Genomic DNA, 24,728 nt, shown 5'->3' on the forward strand with positions numbered 1-24,728 from the left:
TCAAAGACTCAAAAACTGTTAGAAATTACATCAAAGGAATGGAAATGCAATGCCAAAAAAAACGCCTAAAACATGGTCATTAAAAAGCTTTCATGACCAAGTCGGCTGTCAGCCTTTCACTAAATTTTACTGTCACTTGTAAACAGACCAATAACATGCTAATGGATATTTCATAACAACAACAAAAAACCCTCCCTTGGAACTCAAGGAAACCTGAAAGACACATGTAGCATGGATGGGCAAACACTGCGAGACTGAAGTGCACGTCCAAGCTTCCACAACCATCGTGCAGTGTTCCTTCCCGATGAGATCTGCATCCAAGCCAGCACCCTGGAATGTGCTTTACCCAGGAAGCTGAGCAGTGTAGCCCACCCTCGAGCCCTCTCTTTGACAACCACCACATCTGCTAATCAATAGGCACAGCCTCCAGCCTACAAGCAACACTTAAGAGTCATGTCAGTTGAGATATCCCAACAACCTGCAGAGGCTTCGGCATCTCAGGGCTAAAATAATTCACATTTTTTCCCTGGAACTGTAAAACTCAACTATCTCACAGGCCTCTGGCAAGGATACAGAATGCACAAAACATATCAAACAGTCCAAGAAAAATATACGTACAGTTACAGCCTTTTAGAAAATGTGCTGGTTAGAATCCTGATAATTCTCTCTCCACTGACAAACAACATCCCCACTAATAGTAAGTTTTGCTGAACTTGGCCCCAGTTTTCTCTTACAGTCAAGAAATTTCTGGGGTCCATTCAGGTCATAGTAAGGACTGAAGGAGAAATAGCTGTGAAAAAAATGACTGCAGAAATTTGGAGACATTAAGGAAAAGAGTGAAAACTGTTGGTTTTCAGTAAAAGGACATCACCGATAAGTCTCTCACAAGGTTGCTGGAACGACAAACAAGGATGTCTGGTAGAGGTGGGGGGGAAAAAAAGTCAAAACAGACCTGGATGCCTGAAAAACAAGGTCATATAATATATATTTAAACCAGGGATCATGGGCCTGTTAGAATTTCTCACGACCATGGTACAGATGAGAACATTACGTTAGTGGTGCAAACACAGTTGCGTGTCATTGACCACAGAGTAGAGATAATAGACAATTCACTAACTGTCTGTTGTTTGCAGGTATTTTAGGTATTTTGTGGGAAAAAGCTTGTGACTTCAAGAGTTTCATTTCCAGCTCTTTATCTGTACTGTTATCTTTTTCTCTCTGCAAGACTATAACACTGATGAATTCGGAGCTGGGAAAACAACAAGCCTTTATTATTTTTCATGTTTATTCTGAAAACAAGTGTTGCGTCCCTCGTCTTGCTGAGATCCTTTCATTTTGCCACTCAGCTAATTACAGTGTGTTTGTTGCCCACCACCCAAACCAGCTATGTCAGCTGAGTGTCTCTGACCTAAGACTATAAAACGTTTAAAACTGGAAACTGTTGTTTTTAGGCCGACAGTTGTACTAAATCACAACGGGCACAAACAGGGGAATAAAGGCTAAAGAAAATGACTATATTTCAAGCTGTGGTAACATTTCATTGTAGTTCATCTTTGTTTTAAAATATCCAGCCTTGTCAGACACTTTTTACTTAACCCACAGAGCTTCAGTTAACGTGTCGCAGCCTCGTTCATGTGTTTCTAGCAGCTTCATAAACCAAACCTGACAAGACTGAGACTTCAAGGAGGTAAAACTGGCTTTTTTACTCTTACCAGAGACCATGTGCCTGCACAGGTGGGCCTTCATAGGTGCAAAAGCTAAACTGCTCTCTGATGACTAATATTAAAAACACGATCCTCGTTGAAAATATATGACTGTACATGTTATGCTGCCTCTAATCTTGATGAAAGTGCATTGTGCACACTTTTCTGTTTCCCTTTAAAACGAAATATCACAATTTAAAATTGATCTCAAAGGTATCAAAGCAGTTCACAGAGGCACAAAAGCACAAACTCACTGGCTGTTTAGTTCAGCTTGCAGATTATTAACACCTGCAGCTGCTGTTTGTGCGCTCAGGGTCTCTCCACAATCCCGTTCAGTGGGGTGTGACGTTTGGCTGTGAGCTTCAACTCTCCATGTGGCTGCCAAGCAACACTCCCAGGGCGTGCACCCAGGGGTCTCCGTCCTAGTCTGTGCATTGTCTGCACCCATAAGACTTTACTGATAGTTTTTCAATTGAAGTAGATTTTGAAAAAATAAACTCACATGTAGGCCTAGATATTTCCTTACCTATCAAAACACAGTAATACTGTGCATCATACACAAAAACTGTTTCCCACAATCTCTACCATGACTTTGCTCAGTACCTCAGTAAGAGTTTGATCCCTAAATGGAAAAAAACAAGTCTTGCTTCAGTGAAAACCAATCCTGCATGGAAAGACCAATCTAGGCACAGCGCCGGCTAATAGCAATGTAATCTATTTTGCAGATTTAAAGTTGCCCACTCATCATTGCCACAAATTAATATGTATGAATTTATCAACCTCAAGATAATACCCAACTAGCAATACAGATCATACGTCAGTACACCGAACGAAATAGTAACTGCCGTTGTGGTGAACCACAGTAATGTCAATTAGCTTCGGTTAAGTTTTCAAGTCTTCAGTAAATTAGTGCTGACTCCTGTCTGTAGCCTGAGGTTTGAAGAAATCACAGAAGACTCAATTGCGAGAGGGGAAACTACTATTAGCAACCCATGTCTCTCTTTGGGGATATGAGTTCCGCTGGTCTGCTGGGCTAATCAGAAACAGGGACCCATTTACTCCACGCCTCTGCCTTACCAGAGGGGACAAAAAGCAGTCTTGTTTTTTAAAGGGCTCCTAAACAAAGAAGAATGCCAGAGACAGGAAGCAGAAAGGCCGCAATGACACCTCTGCATGCCTGCAGACATGGAAAAAAACCTGTGAATGATTCAAAGGTCACCCAGTGAAGGCCAGGACCTGTCGTTACCTTGACCTGAGTGGGACCCACTGCACGCACACTGACAGAGACGCTTTAAAGGGTCCTTAGGGGAGTGTGTTTGTGCATATAACTGTGACTGTGGGTTATGCAAACAGAGATGAGACGATGCAAGGAAGCTAAGTTGATTTCTCCCCAGTGGGGAGCATTTAACACAAACCATATGACAAGCCTTGCATTTCTATTGCTAATCCTACATCAATTAATTACCCCAGTGCGCCTGGGGTTAAGGCACCGACCATGTCCACCACATACATGACCACAGAGCTATCGTTTATTGTCTTTCCTCATAAAAATCTTCAACTTCAACTTGACTGTTAAAGCATAAGATGTGTTTTAAAAAAGCCCCTATGTGAGCAATCAGAAGATTTTAATGTGAAACTACTTTTCATAACATTTGCGTTCTCCTGTGCAGCCAATTGCATAACGTCTAGAAAAGCTTAGGGTTGCAGTGCATGTAATAAAACTTTACTTTTTAAATAATAATGAAAGAACTATCATTTCTGATTCTGCACTGGTTAATGATAACTGCAGCAGGGCAAGGCACACGCCCGCCCCCATTTAGACGGAAGCACTATTCCAACAAAGTCCGCTCCTGGTTACGCAGTAAAAGCTGCCAGCAGGTCGTGGCCGATACAGATTTCAGCCATAATGCATGTTAAAGAGATTATGACAAAGTTGTAATTTTGGTAGTTGGTTCTGAAAACAAGAAGCGCCACATAAAAGCGTGTCATCCCAGTGCTGGTGGATAAGCAGCAGCGTGTCATGGCGACTGCGCTGCCATCTGAGCGATACCAAGTAACGCAGGAGGACACAAGGACAGAAACTCGCCAGTGCTATTTCAGTTACTTTCCAAAACCCTGGTTGGGGCAAGGCCTGCAATTTCAACCCCTGCTGTGGTTCAAGAAATCAGCCCTTTCTAATTATACCATGCTGGCCCAGGATGATGTAAAAATGATTACAGTCTCTTGCACGTTCTTTCGTCCTCATCAAAGTGAAGGTCCAGAGCCCACGAGGACATGCCCAACCCATAAAAACAGTTCAATATTATTTCAAGATACTGATTTAGATAAATATACATTAGCATACAAATCAATTATTTGACCAGGTCAAACTATGACAACCTTTAATGCTTATTCCAACAAATGTTCCAACTGGCTGACTCGTAAGTTTGCAAGAATGCCATAAAGAAGGAAAAACTATCATTTTCATTAAAACTTCATAAAAGGAAACTCTTAAAACGGAATAAATACTGATATGAGTATGGGTTAAAAGTGCAAAAGTATTTTAATTATGCATGTGGATCATTTAGGCCTTCGTGTTTCTTTCTGATGCAAACTGATTACATTATATAGTCATGCACAAAGGCTAGTATGCAAAGTGATTATCCACACCAAAGTCGTATCACTACAACTTCAAATTAATACTCCCCCCCCGTCATGTGTCCTATCTCATTTCCACTTCTACCTTTCTGTTTACACTGCTGACTCATTTGTAATTACCTGAAGTGAGTCTGTGTAGTGCATTTCTCCTTTTAAATCTGTGCAAACAAATCGGATCCGTCACTCCTTGTGAGCAAATGCATTTGCCATGTGAAAGACACGGGCCTTTTGCATTGTCCTACAAAGGTATACTGCTTATGTAGCTTATTTGCCTCTACTATCCAGTAGTTCACTTCACTGTTAAACAGGGTAACAAAGTGCTAACACCCTTTCTCTAACACCAAATTAAAAGTATGCCCAAACATATCAGGACAGGACAATGACATTTCCACACCAGTCGCTTCAAATTTTCACAGCAACCTTGTCACCATTCACAGACAATGAACTAGATTAAACCCTAATGAAGGGAGGGATGCATACTGACTCATTGGCTTGTGATACCATGTGATGGCTGACACATTTCTCAGTGAACAGTTCTTATACTATATATGCTACACACAAAAAAACAATTTACCAAAGAAACAGTATTGTCTCTATTAATTTATCAACTTGCCTGCCCCAAAAATCTAAAGTTTAAGGTGCAAACTATGATATAAGTCAATGCAGTATGTTGCAATAACAAGCCACGATACGTTTTTCTCCCCCCTCTGCACACACATACTGTACAAAACTACAAACTCAGTCAAGTATCAGCTTCTCGCCAGTTAATCTTAAGCCCTACACACAAAATGAAGAAAGACTATAATTAATGCAGATTCTTTCAGTCAGCACACAAAGCACGATGACCATGGAACAATCCACCAAAGAAGAGAATTCTTTCGCTAGACTGAGTGCCAATGTGGATTTACTGTGTACTTCCGAGACCAAGGTGACAGTCTCACAAAAGCTGTCATGGTTAACACACAGAAACCCGCAGAGAGGAGAGAGACAGACAGACAATAAAGAATACAGAGTGGGGGGAGGGTCCTCAGTACGAGTCATCTATAGTGACGCAGGACAAATTGGATGTAATATGTTAATAAGACGCAAAGCTTTCTGGTTTCCAATACCAAAAAAAAAATAAAAATTACTTGTTGCGGCAAAGTAATGCAACCAATCTGGGAAACACTGAGGAGGCATCATTGCTTTCCCCATGAGGCCCTTCTCATTTCAGACCACTTTACTCAGTCAGTGGTAGCCATAGAAACGGTCAAAATACTGTACAAGGCAGCCTGAGAAAAGGCTGTAAAACATAGACTGATAAAGTGATAAATAATAAATCCCACCGACTTGTTAGCTCTCTTGCTATGGCTTTTTTGTTTCGGCTTTTCCAATTTCAGCCCAGGTTCATTCCTGAAATAGTGTCATGTGTGACATCTTGGCAGGATTTTTCCCATTTCAATGACTTCCTGTTTGCTACAATTAAAGTAAGGCACTAACATCCTCCCCACGGCCATGCCGCAAGATTTTAATTTTGCCTGCAACCATCAAATTTCATGAAGTTTTCAAACTCTCTAGAGATATTCTTCTCTTACTTGTTTTCACAGGATTACTTATCTATCCGTGCGGTCCCTGAGGAGAATCTTTAGTTTTAGCTTTTTAGAAACAGGAAAGCTTTGCTTTAAATGCATATGTACTTGGTAATTAGGTGCTTTATGCAATGTTAAGATGCTGCAGGCAAAGTAAGACTGCAAAGGGTTTTGGAGCTAGAAACACTAAGAGTGTGCGATTCGCTCTCTTTCCTCTGAAACACAGCCCTGCAGTAGCCCGAGCTCTGGAATGCCTTCCCCACTGGCCCCTGGGGAAGTGTGACTGAAAGGGAGGAGTATGTGTGGGTCTTGGGGGGAAAGAGGAGGAGGAGGTGAAGGGTAGCACTGGGCAGGCACCATGACATTTCCCATTCCTCTTCACAAATTGCCAATTTAAGTGGGTATGGGAAAAAGATATGAACCAGACAATATCTTTGCCATGTTTTATTTTAAGATTTGTGACAGGGAAGCAACCGGAATGCCAATAAAGGGGCCGAGAAGCAGACCAGAAAGACAACAACCCACATATTAGCAGAAATACTAAAATGAAGTAGATCTTAGAGTCTCAGAGCTTGTCTGATATCCTGAGGTGGAAATCCAAAATACAGACAATGTTTGACATAAACACAACAGCCAATTTTTTTTTTTTTTTTTTTTTTTTTTTAAATCATCCAACCACAGAAAAACAGTCTCTGGTCAGTTTACTAATGGAAAATTCAATCACTCTTATTTTGATAGTGCAGTCACTGGGTAACTTTCACCCTTCGTATCCTGTGCTTTCCTACAGACAGGCTGACCAGTCAAGAGTCTTTGGACAAACTTTAACTTTCACCATTTTGGACAGAAAGTTATAATTCTAGCGTTTATTCATTGTTCTGCTCTTCTGATTTGCTCTGAGGATGAAGGGAACACTAACTAGAACCTTCAGCAGGTGCAGGACTTCTTCATGTGCCACCAGGAGAAGTTCCTGAAGTTAGATTGTAGCTGGTAATTAAAGGCTGAGGCGATGCAGGGTCACTGGGGAGGCAGCTGATTATACTGCTCTGTTATTTGTCACAAACAAATTAGCAATAAAAATATTTATTGAGGTGTATCTTAGGCTACGTTCGCACTGCAGGTCTTAATGCTCAATTCCGATTTTTTTATCAAATCCGATTTTGTCTGCTCGTTCACACTACAAATAAAATGCGACAGCAAACGCTCTCTAGTGTGAACGCTCAAAGCGGCCCGCATGCGCAAAAGAAGACGTCACACACAACACCAGAGCAAACTATATTGTTTGACTGATGGGCCTTAATATAAAGACTTTGGACTTTACGTTTCCCAATTTTTGCTTTAAGTTTTGTTATTTACATAACAATGTAGATAACCTAATAATTATCTTTATTGCTGTTTTAGAGAGGAGCGGTGCTTCAAAGGATAGTTGCAGATTTCTGTCAGAATCTACAGATTATACAGTACATAAAATATACGTGAAAATAAAATGTTCACGTTTCCCCAACGTTGTCTTCCCAACAGTTTCACTAACATCTACACTTATTGGCCAGGAAGCGTTTGCGATGTCTTCTCCGGAGCTGATAATTGGCATCTGTCTTGTGTCGGTGACGTAAAAGACTGATTTAATGCGACATGACCATTCACACAGCAGTCGCTTTCTAAAACATCGGATATGTATCGGAATCAGTACCAGATACGAAAGTGACCCAGATCGGATTTGAAAATATCGGATTTGTGCCGTTCACACTGTCACACCATGATCGGATATGGGTCGCATAGGGTCCAAAAAATCGGATTTGATGCGCTTTCGCCTGCAGTGTGAATGTAGCCTTATAGAGATCCTTAATCATCTAAGACAGATTTGCCTACGTTAGTGTGCACTTATGTGCGTGCACGTACATGAGCGCATGGTCTGCTCTGCACCTCTACCAGGGATCTTTGCTCTGAACCAAGGGAGGTGAAAATAATTTACCCAAGTGGCCACATGAGAAACTGGGACTGTTGCGGAGGGTCACACCAAGAAGCTTATAAAGAGAGAAACACGGTGCGGCCCTCCACAACAGTCCCAGTCTCTCATGTTGCCCGCACCTGCAGCTGAACTCAGTGCTGATAGTAGGCCTGCCTTGACCAAATATTTTTCTTACCAACTGTTATCTGTTAGTTAATGCAATAAAGAAAAAAGGCGCCTGTTAAGGACACAAAAGTGGTAGTGATTCTAAATATAGTGCAACAACGAGTAGGGAGGCCACACTAAGTGGATAATGGTGCACTACTTGCATGTCTGAAATCATGTTTGAAGTCAGCAAATCACACATGAATGTGATCTTCCTCTGACTGCCTGGTCCAAAACCTATACCATGTAGGGGTTGGTATGTGAAAGCAGGAATGGCTATCGTGACGAGTGTCAGACAGTTGCCACCTTCTGACACATTCCCTAAGAGTTACATGCCTATTACAGGGATCACGGGTCTTATTTCAAAGTCTTGATTATCTTTCCCCCCCAATTTAGAAGCTTTTGTTCCGTTAAACAGCACATTTCCCTTTATTCCTTTCCCCAATGTGTGTCTACCTGCCTATATATGAAAAGGGGTGGAAATCAGCCTCCGCACGTGCAGGCAATTTCACATTAATTAAGATTTATAGAAGATGACAATGGGTACACTAGAATTTATGAATACAATGCACAAGTCTGGGTCTCCACAAAGATTTATGCATCTGACAGATTAATGATGGTGTGATTCTGCAAAGTGATTCTGTGTGTGTTTTTTTTTTTTTGGGGGGGGGGGGCGCAGAAGTGTTTTTGAGTTAAAAAGAACGTACAGAGAATCTTTGAGGACCTCTGGTAGCACATAGAAAATAAAAGGGTATTTAAGTCAAACCTAAATCCTGCAATGTGAAACATATTGTGTTGCCAAGAACAACAACACAACCACTTGCAGTTTTCTAATTAGACAGACAGAATGCAGAAGGACGCTACCAATCTATTTCACAGGTGCTCCAGCTGGTTGCGTTTCCTACAAAGAAAAAAAATAATTACACTCTTTCAGATTAGCATAATGCATCCAAAAGACAAAAGAAAAAGAAAACAAAAGATGTACATGACACAAACGCAAATGTTTTACCATCCATGGAAATCCAAATGAGCCCAGTGTCCATGCTGAGTTGTCGAGGGTTTGACCTCATTTCATAAGAGCTTTAGAATAAATTATGGCACATCCACTGTTGACAGTCTTGGCTGGAGAGTTATTGATATTCATGCTGGTAGAATCATGTTTGAATGTCTCTCTGCAGGCCTCCTCAGTACCCAGACTAGACAAGTGGGACACTGTTCACTGCCAGACTACAGGGTAAATATCCCTCTCGCCTCCTATCCATCCTTCACTAATCAGCCTTTTGAGTGAACATTAGGGAGTAAGTTGTTTTCTGTGCTTTAAATTTTTTTACTTGAGTGGCACTAACCCAGCAAGGGGTGCATTCTTAATGAATTATTTATATTCAATAGGTGCAGCGAAGGACTTGTAAAGAATATAGCTGTAGCGTCAGGGTCGACCAGTCAATTGTTTGGTCAATAGACTCTCACCTGAAAAAAAATTCTCACTGATCAGAAAAGGTCTAAATCGATAGCTGTGTAAGACTGAGCCGATATCTTTGGCAGTAGTAGGAAAAGACCACCTTTAGGAAAAAAAAGAAAGAAAGCATTTTATGAACTCCCCTGCCTTTTTGCAACTTTGGAGTCAACCATACTCAGAAACTCTGTTAAGAGTCTAAGTTTAATGTTTAATTTTACATTACATTGGCTTCAAACTAATTGGCATCATATAAAAGAAGAAGATCGGTGTGTTTGAACTTGAAAAACCAACAAAGCTGACATTATTTCAGCATAAAACAACAATTTAAAAATAATTTATTATGCTGAAAATACAAGCTTTTAATGTCTAATATCAATTTAGGCCAACAAGGCAAGCAGTAGTGTACCTAACAAAATGTAGAATATCAAGGTAATGTAGTCTGTGCTACACACAACTAACTGGTTAATAATTATAGACAATTTCAGTCTACTGAGATTTTCTTTGGTGGACTTTAGTGTTCTTATGTTTCTCTCTGGTCAATGGTCTAGGTCAGGGGTCAGCAACCTTTAAGACCCAAAGAGCCATTTGGACCCGGTTTCCACGCAAAAGAAAACACTGGGAGCCGCAAATACTTTTTGACATCTAAAATTAAGTTAACACTGTATATATTGTTTTTTACCTTTATGCTTTGTGTGAACAACTAAGGTGTGTTGCTTATGAAAGTGCTACAGAGAAAGTTACATTTTATTTATGTAATTAACACATTTTGAACTCTTAAAGAAATATAACAAAAAGACACCCAGCTGAACTAAAATGATCCATGTAGCAAATAAAAACTGTTGTGAGCTACCACCCTTATATCGCCTTTGGGCTTTTGGAGCCTTGACCTGACTTTTAAAAAAAATAATTGGAAAAAAAGCACTATGCTGCTAAAAAAAAATGAAAAATAGATATTTGCAAAATTCTGCCTAAATATGTATTTTACCAGGTTAAGGTGTGTGGGGGGGCGTCGTCTGCAGCGACGCTGCAGGGGAGGCGGATGCACCTGAGCGGCACCCGCAATCACGCCTCGCCGCCTTAACGTCTGTGCCATCTATGCTGTTGTTGGTGGTATATGTCGGGCTGTGAGCTGAAAAGTTACAGCCGGCTGTATGCGTACAGCAACCGTGTATGAAAAGTGGTCAATAAAGAGATGCTGAAAAGCATGTTCATGCAAACATTGTCGGGTCTGCTGTGATAGGTTTACAATGGGACTTCTGCTCCTGAACCTCTGCGCACAGCGTCTGCAAATCGGGGCTGTACGAAGTCACTTTCATGTTTACGCAGGACTGTAAGCTGTCATCTGTGAGGCGTGAGCGGTGTTTGTTTTTAACATAGTTCACGGTTGAGAACAGCTGCTGACATAATGTGGATCCGAAGATCCATAATTGGCCTACCTGGGGTTGAAAGTCTCGATAAATGTACGGTATTTCGGCGGGTACACCGGCTTCCGCGAGTGTGACGCTTATTTAGAGCGATATAAAAATAAAATTATATTTTATTATTTTTTCATTTCAATATCACAATAATCTTCCAATTTAGAAGTACAAGTTAAAAAAAAGAATGAACATAAATAAAATACACTTCAGCTAAATACTTCTAATTTATTTTCCCAAACCATGCCGAGCTGCAGTATAAGGACTAAAGAGCCGCAGATTGCCGACCCCTGGTCTAGGTACAGAAGGTTTTTTTGGGGGGGTTTTTACTGATGCAATTAAAAAGGGTTGATTTGCGGTGCTGCTGAGCAACTGACCCATTAATCTTTCCACAGTAATGCCATAAAAAAAATTCTTGCACGGGTTTTACATGGGGGTTAATTGCAATGGCATCTTCTCCAACTCGCAGAAACGGCTGTCACATAGGACAGATGGACAAGCCTAGCACACGCATCTAAGCTATGATCAATCATTTTAATACTGTGAACAGAGCTCGGGGAGCCACACCGCTGCAATGTGGTTGAATTACAATGCTGACTGATGAGGGATGGACATGACTTTACAGATGTACATCTTTTTCCACCCTGATACTTCTGCAAAAACCTACAATTTCTCACTTTTATCTGTTAGAAATATTAAGAAGCTACTCTGAGACAAAAGTGGGGTTTATTTTCAGACACAAGTGCAAAATGTGGTCTGGAGACCTAGGTTGCCATGGAGATGTGGTTTAACAACAGATTTAGCTTGCCATTAGCACAGACCATTAGGCACAGCTTCATCTGGGGCCAGGTGAGGTCATGAGAACACCAGTAACCTCTGGACAACAGCCTGTTCGGTAATGTTAAATGGACAAGGATGCGGCACAAAGGCTGTTCACCAAATCCTTGCAAAGAGCCTAATCCCATAAGCAAACAAGGACCAGCGAAAAGCTTGCAGCTTTGTACTCTTCACTGTCAGTGGGAAATCTGTGCAAATTTAGCTTCAATCAATCTTGCCTCAATTCATTCTCAGAACAGAAGGAACTTTTCAACAAGCACATTTATTTTAAAGATTAATAATATATTTAAAAGTAGATAAACCATTCGGGCACCAAGCAGTGCTTTTTTAGGATGATCTTCAACTGCATATACTTCCAAATTCAATTCTATGCTTTTGTCAGTTTTGAGCAAATTCTGAGCAGACAGAGTTTTCAAATAAAAACCGATCCAAAAATAACACATTTATTAGAAGACTTTTTAAATGTGAAAAGGAAGCACTCAATGCAAACTGCTCCTACTTGAAGCAGTTATCCTCTGTTCCTTTGAGGGTGGGCACAAAGGAACCAAGGTCATTAGTTCAGGCTGCTGCAAACCCCCCTGAGCTAAGGATGGCAAGACATTCATCTGCAGGCACAATTACAAAAAAGGAAAGAAGAAAAAAAAAATCTGTGTTCAGAAATGCAGAACAGAGCAGCGCAGAGCAAAGTAGGTTTAAAGAGAAAGAAAGGGGGGCGCCGAGCCCAGGACTGAACAGAGTTCTCAACAGACACCCACACAGACTTTTCTGAGAGTCAGACACTGTGACAGCATGGGCTGGTGTCTGCAAAGAGATGGCAGCAGATGAGAAGGAACCCAACCCTCAAAACGCTTGGGAAAAATATCAAAGCGAAGCAACGAACAGCTGGCACTTTGTAGTATCTCCTATGGGTGACATGATCATCTACTGCATAAAAGGAACACTTTAGGTACTTATTTAAATCACAGACAATGGCTGAGGAAGGTATGAAAGCAAAACGGAGGAGAGGAAAAAAAAGAAATCAGACAGAAGGAATGTGTCTGCCCAGGAAGGTCACGCTGTAATTAGAAAAACCTGTGGCCCGCTGACCTCTCCAGCCAATGAACTGTCATGACAGCCACTATCACCTCTTCAAAGACCATGTGAAAACACGCAGGCACGTTAACTGATAAACTGTTTTTTCTAGTCTTTGAAGTAGAAAAAACTGTTTGCCGACTGATGGGTGAAGGGTGAGGAGTGAACAGAAAGACAGTGGGATAAGGGGGGGGGCAATTCACCCCCTTAGTTTGGGAAGTCATATTTTGAAGTCGTCAGTGGAGCAGTCTGGAGGTTGTCACCGTGTTTTTTTTTGATGATGACTGAGTCTGTATCCTCTTTCAGAGAAAAGCTGTGAACGAATGAACGTAAAAGTCACAAAGGCCATACTACCGTGACCTCTTATCACTTTAAACTTGGCGCAAGTAGCATGGGTAGACATCCATGGGACTATGACTGTCTGTGCCTCCGATTTGGATCTTTATATGCTGAAAAAAAACTTTTTTAATACAGGTTTAGGATAACAGTTGTTTAGCTGTTAATATAACCTGAACTTAGTTTGTGTCTTCCAGCTGTTCCTAGAAGTCTTTCTTCTGACCACAGTCACATGTGCACCACAACAGTTTATTACTTATAGTAATTTCCACTAAATGGTGATAGGATTAATGAGGATCTACGAGAAAATGTCATTGTAAAGCAGAAGCAGGGGAGAGCTTTCTTTTTTTGGTTTTAAAAAAAAAAATGTTACATTTTGTGCATTTCAGTGTCAGGGCAAGGAAAAAAGAGAAGCAACAGACTTGAGGTTGTCATTGAAGTACAGGTTGTTAATATGTGCTTTTCCTGGAAAATGCTAGCCAGCTTCAACAATCAAAAATAGCTTGACAATCCAAAATCTATATATATGGAATGTGATCAAAAATGATTACAACCATCACTCTTAAAAGTCCTTCATTATGTGACGCGAAATGTCCTGCTCCTAATGTTTGTTGTAGCAAAAAGTAACCTCGAGGTGGGCCAACCAGGCTCACTGCTTTTCCCTGGAGTCCATATTTTGCTTTTCAGAAGGAAAGACAGGGAGTGTCTAATGTGGATACACCTGAGGTTTGTGGGCATCCAAGTCTGCATGTGTGTTTGGGTGTTTGTGCATTTGCACATGAGTGTGTGTCTAAGTGAAAGATGTGGTTTGAGCTACGCCCTGCTAATCGTTGCCTGCTGGCTGTGCAGTGCTTTGATAGCCGTGTAGGTCTGTGCACTGAATGGTCTCCTTTGTAAATCAGGTGCATTCTTTCTCCACCATTTCAGGTCCTACCGCAACTGCCTGGACATGAAAAACTACATAAACATGACCGGGAGCAAAATGGGAAACAAAAACCCATTTCACACCTATCACCAGTTCTCTTTGAAATAAAAAAAAGACATTAGAGACGAATTCAAACACAACTGTAGAGGTGATTTTAAAAGCCTATTTATCACAGATTATTCAGACAAAAGCTGAAGGTTATCACTATAGGCAATCTAGAGCCTCATACCTGGAAGAGTTTTTCTTTTAAGTGGTAAAATCAAGAGGTTATGACAAAAGAGACAATTGTAATGTTCTGAGCTTTACATATGATGGGTAAATCCAAGGATATTAACAATGTATTTTCAGATTGTTTGACACTCATTTATTTTCTGGTTGTTAAGTGGTTGTTCTGTAATGGTCACACAGCGAATGAGCTCTGGAAACTACACTTCCTGTAGCTACATATACTCACAGAGGTTTTCTTTAAGTTTTCTCACAACCACAGGCCAAGCAGGTAGCGTTTCTCCAAATGTCTGCGGATAACATGTATAGAGAAGAGCCTGCCACCCAGCTGTTCAGTGAGAAAAATACAGACAGTGAGGTACTGGAACTTGTGGCAGATTCTGCACCTAGTGGTGTTTGTTAATGTCTGAGTGGAGTGTTAGACATCACGAGACGGTGAAAGAATTTACTGTGATCCTAAACTCGCACATGAAGACTGCACCCGAAGCAGCAAAGAACAAAGGCCTCAGAACCTGGGCCTCACGCATCGACATCACACACACATCCTCTGCAACCAGACAATGAAACAAAATTGTGGGGCGAAAGCAAGTCTGTTTGAGTGTTTTCATTCTGAACTGACGCCATCTCAGAGCAAAGATAACATACAACCAAGCGGGATTTTACATTTCCCTCCCTGTAACAAAAAAAAAAAAAAAAAAAAAAAAAAAGCTGCCTTTGTTCGAATGGAGAACCTTATATCAAAAGCTCCTTTATGTTTGGACAAATAACTCAGCCACCTGTGGTTATTGTTTACAGAGGAAAGTCTTCCCCTAACGGTAAGATAATCCTAATGGGGCAGCTGTAACAGAGAGAACTCCCTGGAATCTCTGCAATGCCAGCTGTTCTTCTAACACTGTACCTCAACAGAGAGGTGATACACGAGTATGCAGAGCAGAGCTTGCAATAAAATTCACAATAGATGTGAGATTTTACAACATAACAAACCAAAAAACTCTTCCCCTAAAGTACGATCGATTCGCTTTTCTGGCGCCTGCCTTAAAAGATTTAATCTATTCCAACATCACAGCAGTATTTAAAAATCAGAAAGCCACCTAAACAAAAATTCTGCTTTGTTAACCAATTTGCTGTTGTCTGACCTTTAGCAACAAATCACTGTTTTATGTCAAAACACCCAAGAAGCGCACAGAAAGTGCAGAGACAGCACGTACCATTCTCCGCCACAGCTGAGGCAACAAAGTTCTTAATGCCCTCTCTTTCTCTCTCTCAAACACACACACACACACACACACAGAATGACCAGTACTTTGAATGCGGGTCTTTTACATCACTTAGATTCCATAAATTTTTCACTTAATCTTCCTGAAATTCAAAGAGTCTGCTCAGGCCGTGAATCGCTTTGAAATGGAATTAAAAGACTTAGAAACTTTGCAAGTCACTGAACCGGTGACAAATTTTTGTTGTTGTGTAAAGCTGCTTATCGTCATGTGTTTGAAGAGCCAACACGTTCTATGCCGTATCAGACCTTGATAATAAAAGTAATGTGACCAAATAGTCCCTTGATATCCCTTGACAAAAAAAAAAAAAAAAAAAAGAACAAAGTTGTCACGTTTTATGGGGGACGTAGTCATTTTCGTATATTGGTTTAACTGGAAAATAGAACCACATCTGGGGTTTGCTTTTCCTTCACATTTAAATGATTAGACCCACAATTCCTCCTAATATTTGCAAACTAGGGCAAGTGGCTGGCCATTATCTGTGGGGACATAAAGCAGGGGTTGACCCCAGGTCTCAGGTCAACAACAGAGTAGCTCCTCCCGGTCCAGCCAGGTGCATGTGTGGCTTCTGTCGCTATACTGACAAACAAAGGGAGAAAAGTCCTGGCAACTGCTGGTAACTGCATATTCGTTGTGTGTACAAGGCTGGTGAATGTGCCGGGAGTCGGAGGAATAAACAGCTGAAACTGTTACCTCAAAGAGTGGACAGCTAGTGAGATTAACACTACATCACCCACAACAGACAGACAACTGTGTGGCAGCTGCTTCAAGCAGCACATGGAGCAGTAAGCCTAAGTAAGTGGGCATTCATTCAGGTATTACGGTAACACACGGTCACACTCAGCAATTAAAGCCGAGCCAAAAATGCAATTTTCCTGGATATATCAGCACGAACTGATGTGAAGAAAGCAACTATTTACTCCTCTCAGTACAGTAAGGCTTCAAAAGGAGAAAGCTACTGGGGCCTCTGTGAAGGGTAAAGAAATGGGCCACTGAGGCCAGTTTGCCAGAAAAAGCATTAAATCTTGGTGGAAAAATGTAGACTCACATGTCTTAACAAAGGTCCTTGGTATGATCTAAAAAACATGGTGACAAACTATGTACTTTACAGGCTGCTAAAGAAAACCAGCTGATTAATTACTTGACTGAACTCCAACTAAGACAAAAAGTTGTCTCCAAGGAACTCACCCAAAGGAAAGTCACCACCGTGCAACAGCATCTTGAGAACATAACTCTCCTTATTCATTTTTGTTAAGTCCGACTGCTGTTATATTAAAAATTAAAGAACAAAGCAGAGCAATTTCATATAAACTCGTGTCATGGCGAGACAGCATCATTATTTCTACCAACCTGATCTTTAAATAGAGGGATGCACCCTCCCAGCAAACACCAGCTACAACAACATTTTAATCTTTATAATGCAATAATTTTCCCAGTGTCCCAAATATCGACCGTAGTGATTCCTATACACAGCATGTCCCTGCTACAATTACCCAGCTCTCAGAAAATGAGAACATCAAAAGGCAACTACCCACAGCAAACTAGTGCCCACTCATGGAATGGCAGACCATAAAAAAGTACTTAAAAGGGATTCACATGGTCAATTTAAAACAGATTCCTTGCAGATTGACTACAGGAGAGGCAAGTGGGAAGGAGGAGGAAACGAAGGAGGAAGGACCTAGGAGGAGCACAAGATGGAGAGACTAAATTAGCAAGCTGTGTGTTTTTGTGGTCTTGGCAATGGGGAGATCCCAAAGGAGAGCTAATGACTGTAGTGGTATCTGGCATGGGGGCCAAGTTTCCTTTACTGTTTTAAAGTCGCCTCCAGTCCATAGCCACCAAGTCATGACCAACATATGCTGAGCTCTCGTGCAATTATACGATTATCAAGGTCGTTCCTCCCACTTATTTCCATTATATGCTGCTGAGCACATTTTACAGACATTTTGTCCTTCTGGATCTTCTGAAGAAAGGAAAGTCTGTAGAGTCCAGCCTCTAAGGACGCTTAGAGGGCCAGAAAAAAAAACCAGACTTATAAGACTAATAAATAATCATTTAAAAAATGCATGTACATAATGCGTAGTGTATCCAATCATCAGGTTTTATGTATTCCTAACTACATTTTAAGTCCCAGGAAGGGCAAGATTATAAAGAGATGATCTGCCAGCAACTTTTTATGACATTACCTACATTTCATTGAGGTCAAGTAACTAAATAAACTGTTAAAGCCCAGAAAATAAAGATATATAACAGATATACAGGCCACATGCAGGCACAACAGTGGGGCAAAGGTAGCAGTTGTAGCTGACCTCTCAACCATAAGAGCCCTAAACAACAGAAAGGAGTGGCAAGACTTTTATTGTCCCAGCATGAGAAAAGGAGGCAGAGCCACTTCAGCTTGATGGATGGGTTCCAACTGGGAAAGTGAGGCTGGGGATAAAGACTTCTATCCCGCCATAAAACTCTGCTGCTCTTGGTCTTCACACACCCAGTAACTTCTGTGTTTAAGTGTGGAATAACAAGAAAACTACGCTATCTGAGTGATTCATACAGGCTAGACAGGTTGCAACACCTTCATTAAGGAAAATGTATACAAGGCTGCAGTGCTCAGATCTCAATCCCTTAATGTACTGGAAAGCAGTCGAGGTGATGTGGTGAAGTATTGTGTGTGTGTGTCTGTGGAAAGAAAGTCACGGTTTCCCCTTTAATTTTAACACCGGCTGTTGAGTGAAACAATCACATCAGACAAAGGATGATAGAGCACGATAGAAGGAGCTATGAGACATCTACCGTGCACACTGTAGACTGTTTGAACCAGACTTCTGAGGCAAGCCCTCAGGTGCTACAGCAGGTCTAGGCTGGTAGGTGCAGTATAAGCATAAATGGTCAACCTGCTATTTCAAGACACGTCTTTGGAGAAAGCCATTGCATGTACAAGTAAACAATGTATTGCTAAGACTGACTCATGATTAGTCATTTTGGAAAGGCCCGATGCAAGCTTCCAAAGTGAAACATCTGTTATGACACAACGGTCACATTGCATCTCCAGTCAAATCAAAGATAGAAAGAAAGAAGGTATCCTGCTCTGATCTCACAGTTAGAGATGTAGCAATGGCTGCGTGATTTCCGTCTATGGCGCGCTGTGTCACCAGTGACCTACAATGTGTGAGATCATATAGCTGTCATTTCTTCCCACACCATCTTTTACCAAAACTGGAAAACTCCCCGCATAGAGGACAAGTACAGGAAGAGCTTTAAAGTTCAAGTGCACATCTTAGGTTTTTCCTCAAGTACCATTCTAGTTATGGCAACAGTGTTTACAGATATCTAGAAATGAAGCACTGGTTTGTTTTGTTTTTTTTATAGGTCAAATGGAAAAAGTTATTTTTTTCCCCCCCACCATCAGTTTTGTATATTTGCCAAGAGCACACTTCAGATTTAGCTTTCTCTTCTGTTCTCTTCAGCTCACTTAACTCACTTCGGTTATCACATTCTCAATCTTTAACTAGAAGGCAATCTGTGAAGGGTACTTCATAAAGCTTAGTCAGGAATGAATTTATAAACTCTGAATGTAGCTTTAGTGTCTTGGTGTTTGGGGTATCTGATTCCTGGATCCTAGCTGTTTTTCTTCCAGATTTTACACATACCTGAATCCTTCTTGCTCCCCTTGCCTCCATCTCTGTTCTTCTTCAGCACTGCCTTGAACATGGCAAGATTCCTGGAATCCTTTCTGCAGAGCCCCTGGGGTTAAAGCAAATAAAAACATTCATTAACCCACAGTCACAACAGGATAACTGAGATGCATCCATTGTCAGTCTAACAAAACAGAGGCCGTTTTCTGTATTCACGTGCAAATAAGAAAACAGATTAAACACACGATGCCTTTTTTGTTGTTTTTAATCAAGAATTAAGCAAAAAAAAAAAACAGGCCAAATGTGTCCTCAAGCTTGGAACACAGCAATGGCAAAACAGTGTACTGTATATCTGCATTTCTATCTGTTTAGCTGGCACTCGCCCGGGAGTGTTCCCACAGCACTCCCACTCCTGCAGGTCATCAGTGGAGGGGAGCATGGAAAGAATGCTCTAATATTTAAACAGAAAAGGACAAGTTCTGCTATCTTGTTATGCAGGAAAACAGTCGGTCGAATGTCCTGGATTCCACATGCAATCGACGCTACGGGGCTGCACTTGGGTGTTTACAACTGATATCCATGGTTCCTCCCAACCCTGTGTTCATTTTGAAACCTTAGAGTTAAACGGTATAACATGAACTCAAGGTCTGGCCTGGATGTTCTTGCTTACTTTGGGATTATTTATAGTCTTTACGTAGCTGGACAACAGTAAAAACATTCATAACACAGCGTTGCCTAGAACAGTTAATTGTGTGGGATTTTTGGTTACCATCCCTCTGAACACATTACAGGCTCCTACAGTACTGTATTAATAGCAGCAGAGCAATCTTTCCAATGAAGAGAAAAGAATGGTTTCAACCAAATAAGGATATGCCATGTGCAAACAAAACATAGTTCTTAACCCAGAGGCCAGGCTTCACAAATCTAGGTCCTCTTACTGCTTATTGAAAGAGGCTTCTGAATCAACCTTTTCCCCCCTATACACCATTTTTTTATTTTGTTTTTTTAATCCTTTACCTTTTTATACCCAAAAACAAACCTTAACAAGAAATGCACCTGATTTGTCATAGTATAAGACATGTGCACACTAGGGCTGTTCGATATAACGATATATATCGGATGACGATATAAAAACATCTATTGTTTCATTTTACGCTATCGTTTGTTTCGTGGTGTCGCAAAATAAACTGTTTACGACAATATTTTTTCATTGTTCTGATGGTCACTGTAGTGGCTATATTAATTTCTTAAAGTTCTCTCTTTCTCTTATATTTTATATACCCACACTACTGACGGACAAGCGCCTGTTTTTATGCGTTGTCTTTAGCAACAGCGAGGGTAACACCTTCGCGTGTCCGCTTGTTTATGTTCCACATAAACCTTTCACAATAAAGCTCAGGATCCTGTTGAGACTTTTCAAAATAAACTGAATCACGTGAAAGAGCAGATTATTTACGGATGAGAAGTTAAAAAAAAAAAAAAAAAAAGAGCCGCCAGGTGCTAAAAAAATAAACCTTAGACTCAAACGTTAGAACAGGCTTTTCCCCGCAGCACGCCGTGTAATAAATACTCACAAAGAAAACGGCGGCCGTTACAACTTATGTCTAAAAATGTATAGTTTCATGCATCGGTTAAAACAATCGACTCCGGGTAAAGGACGCGCAGCTGGAAACACTTCACGCATGTGTAGAGGCAGAGATATTGCAGTTCATGACATCACAGTGCAAAATTAGGAGGAGTTGGTAGTTTCTGTGTGGGAGCTCGCTGCTCATCGCCACAGTAACAATAAACATTACGCAGGTGAACCCAAAGGAAATGAGAAACGCCCTCTTAAAACTCTAAAAGCCAACATGACAAATTCCTTCCATCCCCCCCATCACAGCCACTGGACACAAACACACACACAAAGTCAGCACCCAGTGAGAGAATGAGGTTCACCTCTTCAGGCATGGTATACAGTTAATCATTCCTAATTCTGAGCTATGCGTCTATCAGCTGTTTGCATCAGGTGCGGAGTTACAATGTACATATTACTTGAAAGAAAGCCAACCATGTGTCATCACTGTCGTAATGACAGCTTAAATAAAAGCACAATGATGACAGCATTATTAAAAGTCCGTGAGCATTTTAGCTCCGGGAAGGGAAAACGTAGAAAGATTGCTGCATACAGTGTAATGGAGAGTGATTCGAGACACTGGCATAGATACACTCTAGCCAACCCAACACAATTATGACACAAGGTTGCAACAGCCACAGGTGGTCACGGAACAACAGCTGGTAAACTAAAGTACTGTGTTACAAACACTGCTTTGTTTAAACTCCCCAAAGCATCAAAAATGAAAAACCTTAAAATGATATTGGTGCCAATTAGATCTACACTCACTGGCCAGTTCACATGTTCATTGATAAATGCGGGCAGGTAATCGTCCAATCATGAGGCAAGAACTCGATGAATTTGACTTACTGCAATGAAACTGATACAAACTGTAAATACAGTCAAGATGACCATATTTACTGGGAAGTTCCACCATTGGATGAAAGGTGATTTAAGTGACATATCAGTGCCAGATGGAGTGGAGTGAGTATTTCAGACACTGCTCATCTACTAGGATTTTTTCCACGAAAACACTGAAAAACAAAGAAGCAGTTCTCTGGGAGAAAAATGCCTTACTGATGTCAGAGGTTAAAGGAGAAGGGGACAAAACGCTTTGAGCTAATAGGAAGGCAACAGTAACTCAACTAACCAGTCTTTACAACTAAGCTATGCAGAAGAGCATAGCTCCGCACAACACTTCAAACCCTGAAGCAGCAGAAGTCCACATCTTAAAGCAAATGTTCAGCTAAGAACACTGAAACTGAGGCTACAATTCACACATATTCACAAGAATTGAACAACATAAGATAGTGAAAACATTGCCTTGTCTGATTAGTCTAAATTTCCACTGCAGCATTCAGATGGTCAGAATTTGGCAGCAAGAAAGCACGGATCCATCCCGCCTTGTATCAACAGCTCAGGCTGCTGCTGGTGTTGGTGTTGGCCCTGGTTAGGAGTAGGGGGGGTAAATGAATATTGTTACTGATCATGCTCATCCCTTTAAGACCACAGTGTGCCCATGTTCTGAAGGCTGCTTCAAACAGGAAAGCACATCATGTCACAAAGCTCTAATTATCTCCAAATGTTTTCTTGAACATGACAATGAGTTCACTGGACTCAAATAGCCTCCACAGACAGCAGAGTTCAATCCAGTAGAGCACCTTTAGGATGCGGTGGAACAGGAGATTCTCATCATGGATGTGCAGCAACTGTGCTCTGCCATGAAAGCTTAAGGCTACTCTGAAGGCCCAACCTAATACTTACGGGGTGTACCTACTAAGGTGACCGGTGAATACACGGTTATAGATCAAAATGTAAAAAAAACAGACAAAGTAGGATGATTTTCATAACAAACTAAGTGTCTTCATTAAGTCTTCTGGATAATCACGAACAACATTTTGTGTTAATGCCGCCTAAGCCTTGCATTGTTTTTATTGGCACTGGTTGTGGGGAATCCTGAAAAAGGTTAATGAAATCAAAGCTTAATCCCCACGACAGCAGAAGTAATTCGATCAGCATAGCAGGGCTATAAATTTGACATTTGTAAGACAGTCCCCTCAGAGAAGAAGCACGAACCGCATGCTACGCAGAGCGATGGGAATCAATATTCTTTAAGCCTTCAAGGTCTGGTTCATCCCAGTGCACAAAGCTGTGTTTGTATATTAGCATGGCCCCTTACTAGGGGCCTCTCAAAATTAAAACAGAGCAGTGCAAGTGCCACCAAGGCTCAAGGGTCTGCAGAAACAACATTTACCCAGTGAAAAAGCAGTAAATTTGCTGCTGCTCTTGTTTATTTGAGGCAAATTGTCATAAAGTTCCAACAGACCATCTAAAGGGATACACACAAAAGACCGCATCATGATTTTCCCACTGCTAGCATTTTAACCAAACATACATGTCAGCACGAAGACCTTCACACGAGAGCTGTCTGTTACTCTGTAAAAGCTCAAGGCAAAAATAAAACTGACTCCAATCTGCGGTATAATGTCAAGGCAGCTTCCCTTTTAGAAAAAAAAGAAATTGGAGCCTGGGTGGGTTAAAAGGAGCCTCGGGTTATCCATATATTTGTTTTCCAGGTCATTCCCAATGTGACACAGTTCAAATCCAGACAGGTTACGAAACAGGAAAGATCCACACCTGCACAATGCCGACGTGACATGTGGTTAATGGGGCCAGCTCGCTATACCATAGTCATCTGAGAAGATGCCTATATAGAGAACAGAAAGGGGATTGTTTGTCCTGATTACATCTGGTGGGGGAACATTTAACAAACACTGATGCTGGTGAGTTAGTCTGCTTTGCACTTTATTAAGTGGCAAACAATAGAGAGTGCACCCTCAAGCTCAGATGAGCTTCCAGCATTGGAGCAAACAGCTATTTTCCACCCCTTGCGTTCATCTCTTTCCTGTTGATATGCCCTGCCAGCTCTCTTCATCAACTGATTCTACATGACTGACTGCTCTCAGTTTTCCACCCTGTTGTCATAGCAACATGGAAATTCTCACTTTGGGCTGACCTTCAAGCTGGTTTATCAAACAAGCTAGCCTAGAAGCAAACTAGTGAGACTTCAAAATTCTCATGTGAAATCCGTAATTATCTCTTTTATTTGCTGTCCATTCGCTGGGTGCAGGAAACAGGCCTAGCCTGGCCTGTGAGTTCAAGGGTCCATAAACAATGGGGCAAGTTAGCTAACAAACCTTTGAAAGAGGAAGTGCTGGAAGTAGGTAGAGAGGAAAGCGCAGTCTGAGTGTCAGCCACTGTAAACAAAAGGTTGTTATTCACACTAAAGCAACTGGAAGAGAAATAACAAAAGGACAGATATTTTATGGCACTTCTCTACCGGTTTGACTCAAGTGTTTCCTGCTCAGCCTTTTCCCTGCACCAGCCTATAGGAAGCAGGCCTTCATCTTGTAATTAGGGGGAAATACCTTGAAATATTAATGGATGACTTAAACATTGTGATTAACCCACAAACAAATTACACAGGTGATCATATGGTCTGCTATCCAGGTTTTTCCTGAGCTAAAGGTGGTAATATTTGGAGAAGAAAATGGAGTACTAAGCACTTACTAGCATGCTTTGTTAGCCTGATGGTCTTTACCATTAAGCATACATGAGCACATATAATTTGTGAGCATTAAACATGCTCCAAAAAATAGTAACACCAAATACATGGTCAAGACCATCTAGTTCAGGGATTCGAAATAGCATAAATGGTATCTAGCAGGCAAGTAGGGCCAAAACTGCCATGGATTAAGGATTACTGTCATTATAACAGCTGAATTATTTAAAGAAAAAGTCACCCCTTTCACAGCTTTTAGTAGTAAACTAGTAAAGAGATTTAAAAAATTAAAATATTTTTTTACTGTTCTAAAGTTGAACATTTTCACCAGGACGTCTATAGTAATTGCCTCACTACTGTAAAAGTCACCGCATCACACTGCT

The 24,728-nt window shown here is 41.1% G+C and overlaps 1 protein-coding gene across 4 annotated transcripts in view; it reads right to left on the minus strand.

Annotated features, from left to right (window-relative positions):
- The window catches only part of LOC101475961 (protein TANC1), a 113,301-nt gene that overhangs the window by 80,903 nt on the left and 7,670 nt on the right, over positions 1–24,728 (minus strand). For all 4 annotated transcript variants that reach the window (XM_076875045.1, XM_076875044.1, XM_076875043.1 and 1 more), the window contains exon 2: positions 19,205–19,298. In XM_076875045.1, the coding sequence (XP_076731160.1) occupies positions 19,205–19,265 (61 nt within the window). In that variant the 5' untranslated portion in view covers positions 19,266–19,298. The remainder of the gene's footprint in view (positions 1–19,204; positions 19,299–24,728) is intronic.

Source organism: Maylandia zebra, linkage group LG16 (assembly GCF_041146795.1).
Source record: "Maylandia zebra isolate NMK-2024a linkage group LG16, Mzebra_GT3a, whole genome shotgun sequence".
Taxonomy (NCBI): domain Eukaryota; kingdom Metazoa; phylum Chordata; class Actinopteri; order Cichliformes; family Cichlidae; genus Maylandia; species Maylandia zebra.